Below are 11,160 nucleotides of genomic sequence, written 5' to 3' on the forward strand. Positions count from 1 at the left end.
TTTTACTGTATACCAGTGAATGTCTTGAGTGCATTTATAATTGAAATTACTTTTAGCTACCTGGCTTTCATATTAAACATCAAAATATCACAGAGACTTCCAAAGTACACTGGAATTTGCTTTGCTTTGCAAAGAAGTATTGTACCTTTGTAAAAAAAAATAAAATGTCAACCATGTTATATTCTGTGGCCCGGATAGTCCCCCAGCAGCTACCCAGCTAAACAGTTTTGCAGACAATAATTAGAAGCAATTAATTCTGTTCATTCTAATTATACTGTGGCAATGGACTAATAGAAACGATGCACTTTGCCCTTAAATCATCATGCTTTACAATTCATTGTTCATTCTTGGCTTAAAATAAATTTCACAGTATGTTGATTAAAAAGGTCAAAGGGCACAATTTCTAATTTACTGTCACATTCTAATTAGGCAAGTAAGTAAAGGAACGTAAGATGCCTCAACCTCTCCCCCCTCCCTCCTTTTTGCTCTTTGTTCCCCAAATATTGGGGTTTTGTTTTGTTTTTCTTCTGATAAGAGAAACCAAAATAAAACTATTGCTTTAAGATACAGCTGAAAAATTCACAGGCCCAAAACATCCCTTTCAGATATGCACATATATGGGAGCCACCACATGCAGATATTCACTCAGAAGGGAGACTCAGAAGACCCTATAATACCAAACTTTTGAATCCTTTCTAGGTCTCTTTTGGCTCATGGGCTAAAGACATTCATGACAAATACTTGTTTTACCAAGCATTACAGTTTATTGTCCAACTTTCTGTAACCTCAGTTTTACGGGTAGATAAAATGCAATTTATCTGACAAAATGCATAATACCTTACAGAATAGTTTTACTCGTTAAAAACAAGTTGCACTAGTTTCTCCAATAAGGGTCCAGAGTTAATAACAATTTACCTTGTGATAATTTATAAAAATGCTTAATACATGCACGCAAGTGATTCTAATACTTTCCCCTGTAACATAAGAAAGGAACTAAGACTTTTACACAGAATCAGTGTTAGCTTGCTAATAAAGGAATGTGACATATCAGCATAGTTCATTGGATCCCCAATATCTGTGAGTTAGCAACATGTCTGGGCTGATAGCACTTTATTAAGTAATATTAAATTCAGTTTCAGTAAAAAAATTAAGATTTGTTTGACCCGTAAAGCTCAACTAAAGATTTAACAAAAAAAGTAAATGTTTTCTTTAACTAAATATTTTTCAGTATCTTAAATATTACCAAGTATTTACAGCATTTAGCTGTTGTCTACATATTTTAGTAATAGGGCAAGTTGAAGTTTCCATTCTATTTGAACTGAAATATATAGAACAGGGGAGCAAAATGCTTTGGATTCTGCAAATATACAGAATGCATAATTTATAGTGTAAAATGATACTTTTAGGTTTTTCAGCAGGGAATTTTTTTCTCCTACATGTTTCCTTTCCTGAAAACCCCGCACAGCTTCTCCTTCTGCAAAACTAACCCCCCACAATAAGAGGTTCTGTTATTTACCTGTTGATTGCTATTGGATGTTTCCATTGTCAAGGTCTGTCATTTTGCTTTCAATAACATGTCCTAAGAGACATGTTAATTCTTCCCAAGAATATAGCATTAAATCAAACCATTCTTCTATAACTAGAGGAAGGGTCAGGGAAAGGTAATGTAAACTATATTTTAATTAATATTTAAACCCAGGAAGTAATTTTACATAACTTTAAAAAGGCAAATTCTTTAGTTGTACTGTAGACTTCCAAAATAAATATGACAATTAACTCATTGACATGATGCTAGCAGGAAATGCTAACAGCTTCCAACACGATCTCTGGGAATAAGCCGTAGTTCTGAACCATGCTTTAGGAAAACATTTCCTGAACAAAAGAGAGAGCAAAAGTGGGTTAAGTAATGTACATGTCATAAGAGCTCTTCAAGCAATACCTAAAGCCTATGTCTCTTTTAAAGAAGGATAGTATTATAATCATGTATCAATTTTAAATTCTTTAGAAATAATCCTTCTTATTCATCAGTAATTGATTACATGCTTCATAAAAATTTTCTTTTTCCTCCTACATTTGCCCCGTCTAATAAGCACTTCACAATTTAAGAAAAATGCCAGGTACAAGGTTACACATTAAAAACTCATCAAGTAACAATATGATTTAAATTATTTCAGTATAATTTTAAAGCTAACATAAAAATTAAGGTAAAAAAGAAACAAATCAAAGCAGAGATGCTGTAAATATAAAATAAATTTAGGTCTTCCCAGAATTATGCATGAACTGCCTGCTGTGTCCCATTTATTTATTTTCTATTTTGCAAAACAGACTAAGTTTTAACAGTGTAGATTGAATAATGTACAGATAGTTGAAACATCTGAATTAACCGAAAAGAGGAAAACTTAATGGCTTTTCAAGCTGATCTGTTGCATTTCAGTTGTCTGCTCTACCCTCCAATAAATAGAAGCTAAACTACAAAAATTTAGCACCTGGTTCATTCCAATACAAGCTCCTCCACTTCAACTTTACTTACTAAGGGACATGAGGAGACAATGATCAGATGACATGTATTTAAAGCTTATCCTCTCTCCTTTTTAGAATGGTATAATTGTTTCATCTGTCCACAACCATAGCTTAACAGGTTGCCAAACAGATTAAGATCTTTAAAGTAACAGAGAGAGGAGAAATAAAAGTTTACTTGCAAAGCACTGCTTTGTCATTTTATCTACATATTCCAAAATAAACATTCGCTTGTGTAAGGATTTTTCATGGTTTTCTTCTCTGTTCATTACTTGGAAGAACATGTTTCAAGTGAATTTTTTTTTGTGCTTCAATCGCATTTTGGTAATAAAAAGTATCTAGTCTCCTTCAAGTTTTCCATAAAACTTGGATTTTATTGCAATCAGGTCAGCGAAAGCAAATGAAAAACATTTAATACTAAGGCCGTACCTGTGACAAATACATCTTTATATCAGTTTTTTTTTTAATTAAGAGAAGAAAAATACCACTATAAGGAGATATACCAATGCAAAACACTTTCTTAGAAGGGCTGTCCAAGCAGTAATGTTGTTGGATGATACGAAATGGACAATTTGGAACCATAGTTTGTGTTGCTTATTTATTTAATTATAAAATATAACCTGGAGCCATATTTTTATTGCATTAAATAACAAGACCCAGAATATTCGGACAGGTCTAAATCAACAAATTATGAATAATAATTATGTGTTCGCAAATAAATTTATGTCTTTGCATAATGCTCTGAAGACTTTAGACAGCTTTCAAGCATTGTTTAGTATTTCTACATTCTCTTTTGAAAAGGTAATCAAATTCAGATTACCTCCATGAAAACATAAATCAATACCAGTGCTCTACATCGGTTGGGCATAGAATGAAAATAATTTCTTCAACTAGACATCACAAATAACTACTCACCTGCTGTCTGTGCAGGGTTGATTCCAATTCCATCTACAAAAAAGTAAAATTAAAACACAACCTTTTTTATTTTTGATAAAATAAAAAAAATACACTGTCTACTAGTGTGAACATGCAGCAGCAAAATGAGGGCAAGATATTTAAGGTTCTAAAAATACATTGCACTGGTTATTAAATCCCAGTGCTTTAAGCACTGAGTTGCCATTGTCAAAACCTATGACCAGTTTTATTTACTGCAGCACCTGATGATTAAAAGCTTCAGCACAATGAAATGCAAGATGTACTGTAGTATACAACCATTCAAATAGTAATAAAATATTGGTGATAAACCCCATGTTGGAAGTCTCCAGTCTCATGGAATCAATATCCCAGAAGGAACTTCGAGGATCAGACAATTCATCACCTTCTGAAGCTGTACATATTACAAAAAGGGTGCTGAGACCCTTCTGGAATGCAGTTTAACTATACTCTTACCATTTGTTATAATGGCACTTGTAGCTGCAGGAACTTTGAACTAAAGAAAACAAAAATATAACAAATTTATTTTAAGGACGGAGAAAAAGGTGGAAACTACTATTGTGAATATTCAAACTGTAAATTTTAGTTTAGCCTCGTATGAAGAATACTTATGAGAAAAACCTTATTCAAATTCATAGGATCATCAAATAACGGTTTACATGAAGCCTATTATATAACATTAAAACGGAACAAGTATAGTGTTGAATAGTTGATTAGATATAATTATTTGTACTATCCAGAAAAAAAAAAAAAAAGTATTTCAAGCTAGGTCAACTTAGGTCAACTGTATAAATAGTTCAGTAACATTAGCTCCAATAATACTGAGTAATGCAGCACCCAAAATGTTCATGGAAGTAACTACTGACTTAGAAACATTTTTTTTTAAATGTTGCATGCAACGAGTATTTGGTTTTGTTAACATTGCTCAGAATCCAGATGCCACAACCTTCTGAAATTAAAACAAACAAACAAACAAACAAACAAACCAGATAAATAAAACCCTAATCTGGCAAACATGAATTGGCAATTGACTTAAGTACTACTCATGTACATAAAGGTATTTGCAGGAATGGAGGATAATTTTCTGATCTTTGGGCTCGAAAGATGTGGCTTCAGGAAAAACAGCTCAAGGCTGAAATCTGCATCTGTACAGTGCTCATATTGTGAGCAACAGTTAATTCTGAGTGCATGAGCCATCACAGAGTCAGTGTATTTAGTAATATCAATTTTACATACACAAGACAGAATTGCAATGCAGACTTATTGCCAGGCTTTACCACAGGGCTAAGCAAGCATGGGTACAAGCATGGGTTGCTACTGTATATTCATTTACAATTACTTTAGACACACAACTCCAAAAAGGAAAAGAAAAAAGCCTTTCCAAACTATTTATTTCAGGTATTGAACAATTTCTTTCAGATACAGCATTACATGCTTGAGCAATTTTGACACTTTTGTTAAAACTGTACAATACAGTTAATTCTACCACAATGTTAATAACTATTGTGCGCAGGCTTCCATAAATGTACATTGCGTGCAGGCTTCCATAAATGTACACGTGCTGTGGTTTTTATTACTGGTCTTGAAATTCTGACATCTTATTAAGCTTTGGATGATATCTTCTTTCACTGTCTTATGTTGCTGAAGTTACTCTTTGAACAGCATGATTTTGTACCAACTCTCAGGAGTAGAAGTAGTACTTCATTGATTATGCAGGGTTATGCCTGTAAGCCAATACTGTTTTATCTAGGCATGTGCTAGGAAACAGCTCTAGTAGTTTTCCTGCTATTCTTACTGCATGAAAGCTTGAAAACCAAAAGAACAGTAGCCTAAAGGCTACATTATTAATGCACCGTTAGCCACTCTCCACAACCTTCTCTTTCCATTTTCTACAAGGTGAAAATGGGTAAAGCAGTTTGCAACGGAATTGTCAATGGATAATAATAGCAAGAACCTACTTATTACAATTTTTGGGAAACTACATTATCATCTCTTTAGCCAAAGTGGAATTATGTTTTTAGTCTGTACCCTGGCTTATATCTTGCATCTTGTGAACTCCAGATCTTTTAATGCTCACTTTCTAAGAGACAACTAAAAGAAAGTTACTTAAACTCTACTGCACCTTGTATCACTTACTGAATAAAGTAGAAATAATTTATCCAAGATTTACCTAATTAGGAAGATACCCTACAATATAGTACAGCTCATTAGAAATTAAGAGCAAGATTTACATAAAAGGACTTAGGTACCTATAGGTATGGATAGGTACCAAGTGAGATCTACAAAAGCACCCAAGAGAATTAAGACACCCAATAGCTTTTGCAAATCCCATCTGGCAGTTTCTCAAATCCGTAACTACAGCATATTTTAATACAGCATTTTGAAGCTCATATAGAACAATCTGCATTAATAACTGCTTTCAAGTAAAATCTGTTTTGAAATGATCAGTAAATAACATCTCCAAAATGTCCTCAGTTATACATCACAGTTCCAGGTACGTATGCCAGCTACGCTTAGATTTATTTTTGGCTAATACAAAAACCTCCCAGGCCTTGGGTCTCATTTTTCTAAATTACATCAGCTTCTAAGAAAAAGCCAGATATATTTACCACTGGCCTCTAACTATTTCTTATTGTACTGCTTAACAAACAAGCTGAAAAAACCTAATGGTTTTCCTTGATGTAACCGAGGAGAAAGAGGTAAATGAAACAAAAGAATTCTATCATTAAAATGGAATATGAACATGAAAAATAAAATCATACAATGAAAACTGAAAAAAGGGAAGAACACTGCTGTTTAGCTCTTCAATTCCGTGCTCTATATTCATTCAATTCAGCATGGACAACAGCGTAATTTAAAGGAAAATGTTAGGTTAGGGTCTTCAAGATGCATCCAATAGAACTTAGGTGCCTTCAATTTTCTGCACAATGGCAGTTTCAACAGCAGGGATAAGGAGATCCCTTCTTTCCCTCAGCTCCAGGCCAAATCTATTAGGGCTCAGTAGTTAAGGCTGGGAGGTAGCAATGTGATTTGACAAACATTGGGCTAGGGGTGCTCACAAGTGGATCATGCACCCCGCAGGATTTCTTAATGGAGGCTGCCAGCAGTGAAGAAGCTTGTGTCAGCAGCAAACGAGTTAAATGCCATTGCTGCTTAACCATCACCACTGGGGCTGCTGTTGCAGTAGGGAAGCTCTGGCAGCCGCAGTGACCATGACTTTAGGCTGCTGCTGCCGCCAACACAGCAGCTCTGGCAGCCATGGCAAGAAGCCCTAGAGGCTGGAGCTGGAGGTGGGTCACTCAGTCTGTAGGAAGCCCCACAGGCTGGAGCCTGCCAATGGGACCAAATACATTTAATAGCCCTGGCTGAGGAGGAAATTAAATGTAGGTATTGCACAACACAACAGGTATTGATGCTGTAGTTGGTAAGCCACTGCATAAGAGATCAGCCCCACTTGCTGAAAAGGCTGGAAGGACAGGGAAAAACTAGGAGTCAGGAGAGGTCATTAAGTCTTGGCCAACAAGGGTACAAGGCGAGAGACTAGAACTGGCTGGATAAGAGACCAGGACAAGATATTTGAGGAGAAAGTGCTAGGACTGGCTAGGCAAAGAGAATAAAAACCTGGGCAAGGATTCACCAGCAGGAGACAGGCAGAACTTGAAGGTTAGAATACACAGGGCAGATGAGGTCAAATCAAGGCTTAGTGGAGAAGGGGCAGAAGAGTCTTTGCCCATGAGGAAATACTTTCTTCTAGAGCCTGTGACACATCTGAGCCTTACCATTCTTATGTTATCAGCAAGTTTCTATGGAAGTCCCTGACAGTATCTCAGTTTTTCTAGCCTAGTCACCCACTGTAGACAATTGTTATAAGCAGTCACATGGGTCTCAACATCGTGCCACAGAAAGGCATTTCTGCTTTTTCTGTTTGCTCTTTTAAAAACCTAGAGAATCACATACAAAAATCTATAGTAAAAAAATAAAATAAAATAATGCACCCAGACAACAGGAGATGCTAGAATAAGCCTTGTATACGTATAGACCACTCCAAAATAGAATTCTTAGATGAAATAATCAGACTTTTCCCATAAGACTTCTGCATTATTTAGAATGAACTTCCTCTGGACTGAATGAGGGGTGTGCAGTGAAGAAGGCTTTCTGCATCATTTATTGCAGAACTTAGAAAATACATAGTGAATGAAGTAGGGAACTGCATAAAAGATAAAGGAAAGCTCAAAGGAACTGAATGGATTGGATTATTTCTCTGCCTCTGCTTTAGATTTCATGTGTGCAACTTAAACCAAATTTTTCTGGGATGGCCACTAATTGCATGTTCCTTATTTTGTTTGTCCAACTTGAGATCCTGAGGTCTGCTTTGCAAAGAAGTACTCAGCATTTAATAAAGCAAATGAAGGAAATGAAAGCTGTGTTTGAAGATAAACACTCATAAAAATGTTAAGTGATTAAAAGAAAATAATCAGGAGATTGGCAGGGTTGGCTGGGTACCAAAAAAAGAGGAGTTTTTTCCCCCACTTTAATCTGTCTGTGCCTCAGTTTCCCAAACAAAGTGTCAATTATACCACCCCCTCAACTCTTGGTGGGCTGTGAAGATGTATTAAATCAATATTTATGAAATACTCATGTACTATAGTGATGAGAAAAAGGCCCATGGAGAAATTAATAATTCTGTCTGCAGAACAGGGTTTGAACAGTATGCAGTCAACAAGTTTTGGGATATACTATGAACAAATGGTAGAAAACAAAATACTTGAACAGCTGATCATTCATTAAGCACTGTCCATCCTGGATGTAAAGATTTTGTGCTAAAAATCCCACGCATTTGTGTAATTAATGACTGAATCATAATGCATACACTAGACAGGGCCAAACTAAAGTTGCACAGGAGACGTAGTTTTGGCACTTCTTTTTGACACTTGACTTAACTACCAAAATAATGTTCATTTACTACAGATTTTTTATGTTTAATAGAAAAAAAAAGAGGAAGAGAGAGAATGAAAAAAGCTGCTTGCTTGCTTTAATGATGCACAGAGCCTTACTAACATTTAGTGAAACTCAGGATATTCCTTGAATTTCACCATCCTGAAGACAATACTAGTTATTGACAAGGAAGTTTAAAAGTCTTTTTATTAAACATTTAGGTCTCAAACGGTGACCTGTTGATGTCTGGTCTCTCATCCTTTTTGCCACAGAGATCTAGGCTTTTCTAGACTGTTAGGTGGCTCTCCTCATCTACCTCTTATGCTTCTTAAAAGTACTAAAAAACTTTATACTGAAATCCCCCATATAGTTTGGGAGTTGCTATATACCATTTTATTTTTTCAACAGGCATCTGTGATGAAGTAATTATTCTGAAATACTGAGCCTTAGACAGCAAGTGTTTGTTGCTGTGTTTTATATATTGCTGACAATTAAATGAATGTAACTCTTGCATATACAAAGGAAACTATCACTGGAAATACAGCTACACATTATTTGTGAGAGTAAACAGTAGAATTTTGGTTTATTTACAACGTTATTCACTCTTCAATAGGAAACCACAACTGCGGCTGCTAAGTACATTATGAACACTAGTATGAAGTCAAAGATATACAAACAAGAAGATGCCTACAACAGGGGTGTCAAGCTCTTTCTTATTACTATGTCTTTTTATAAACTGCATTATCACCGCTTTTCTTTGTACACTTACTATTATCTCCCCAAACATTTCTGCCCTCAACTCAGTTTATTCAATTAAACATCACATTAGTAGGAGATTAACATCTTTAAAACAGCCAGATCTGTGCTACCAGTGGCTGCAAGGGTGAGGGTCCAACAATGGACCAAGTGGCAGCCAGGTGGGCAGGGGCATCAGTACAGCACTTGCTCACCCTACACCTACTGATGTCCTACAATTCTGCAGCAGGACATACCCCTCCTGCCACATCTCCAACTTCTGTTACATGGAACAGCTCTGTAGACTGGATCCAGCCCATGGCCTGGATGTTTGGCAGCCCTGATCTACTTGACTAAAGTTAGTCACTTCAGCACTTAATGACTGGATGTTTTTCCAATGGAAACATAAGCGGTCCTTTATTTCTTATGCATCACGCCAATACTTTTGGCAGTGGTTAGTGGAACTGCAGATTACAATTAATTGGGTGGAACCTGCAACCTGCACATTTCCTCTACAGATCCTACAAAAGGAGACTAAGTGGCTTGCTCTAAGTCACAATGACATCCTCAGTGGGAACTGAACACAATTCTAAGTTCCAGGCCAATACCTTTACCGCTGGTTCATCTACCTCTTCCACCATCACACTCCCAGGATTTTTTTTAAAAACAGATACAAGAAATAGTTTAAGTTCTAGTGAATCAATGGCTTAGGCTGCTGCACAAGTTATTTTTCTACCTTGGGGAATGGATTTTTTTCCAAGATCTACTATCAAATCAGAGATTGGAATATTTTAGTTTATATACTTGTATGAATTCTCTCTTGCTACTTAAGAGGAGCAACAAATCTCTTACAGCAATAAAAGTTACCTTCTGGAGTAATAAAATAGCAGACATATGCATGAAAACATAATACATTAAAGCATCAACATGTCAAAAAAGAAATTAAAGAGAAAGTGTAAGTTGACTTCTAAATAATTAAGGCATATTTGTCATCTTTGATATGTGGCAATGTTCTTAACTAAAATGGTTGGTAAAGGGGAGGTTTTAACAGTTAAATGGCTTCCATGACCACAGCACGCTCTTTGGTGAGACAGGAAGAGAGCTGCTGGGAAGAGATTGCCTCCACCTCTCCCCCCTGGGGAGGAGGCTCTTCTAAGCTAGACTGGCTGACCTGCTCCACCAGGCTTTAAACTAAGCCCGTTGGGGGACAGGGGGACTACCGCCATCGCTGGCCCGCTGAGCAACCCTTGCAAAGCCAGCAGACCAAAGCACTTAAGGGAGCCCACCCCTGCCCCAGCCCTGGTACAATCTGTGGGCAAGGCAAGAGCCACCAAGGAGACACTTGCCTGCTTGTACACAAATGCCAGGAGCTTGAGGAATAAGCAGGAGTTCGTCCTGCTGCTCAATGCAAATAATTATGATGTCATAGGGATAACGGAGACCTGGTGGGACTCTACCTGTGACTGGACCTCAGGTATAGATGGCTATACCCTGTACAGGAGGGATCGTGTAGATAAAAAGGGGCGGGGGTGTAGCTCTCCATGTTAAGGAAAGCTACGCATCCCTGCAAGCTGATATTGGCGACCAGGGTGGACGACTGGAGACCCTCTGGGTTAAAATTCATGGGGAACACAGCACAGGGGACACAATGGCGGGGACCTACTACAGACCTCTCACCCAAAGTCCTGAGGTTGACCAGGAGTCCACCCGGGAACTGGCTGAGGCCGCATGCTCCAGGTCATGGCTGTCATGGGTGACTTCAATTACCCAGACATCTCATGGGAGGATCACTCAGCAAAATCCAATCAGTTATAAAGCTCCCTCTTGAGTCAAGTAGGTCATCCACACACAAGAAGTTTATGGGCCAACGACAGGCAGAGCACTGCTCAACCTGGTACTGGCTATGGGGGACGACCTAATCAGCGACCTAGTGATCGATGGGAAGCTGGGTGACAGCGACCATGAGCTGATCACCTTCATCATCCACCGTAAAGCTGGCAAGTCAGTCAGCAACACAGAAGTCCTTGACTTCAGAAAAGC

General features: G+C 37.4%; 1 protein-coding gene across 1 annotated transcript in view; it reads right to left on the minus strand.

Annotated features, from left to right (window-relative positions):
• Positions 1-525: 525 nt before the first annotated feature.
• UFM1 (ubiquitin fold modifier 1) overlaps positions 526-11,160 on the minus strand; it is a 26,697-nt gene continuing 16,062 nt past the window's right edge. Inside the window, exons 3-5 of the mRNA XM_019528517.1 lie at positions 3,907-3,946; positions 3,433-3,465; positions 526-1,872 (exon numbers count right to left, since the gene is read on the minus strand). Of these exons, the coding sequence (XP_019384062.1) occupies positions 1,805-1,872; positions 3,433-3,465; positions 3,907-3,946 (141 nt within the window). The 3' untranslated portion in view covers positions 526-1,804. The remainder of the gene's footprint in view (positions 1,873-3,432; positions 3,466-3,906; positions 3,947-11,160) is intronic.

This window comes from Crocodylus porosus, unplaced genomic scaffold (genome assembly GCF_001723895.1).
Source record: "Crocodylus porosus isolate Cpor-Errol unplaced genomic scaffold, CroPor_comp1, whole genome shotgun sequence".
NCBI classification, from domain to species: Eukaryota; Metazoa; Chordata; order Crocodylia; family Crocodylidae; genus Crocodylus; species Crocodylus porosus.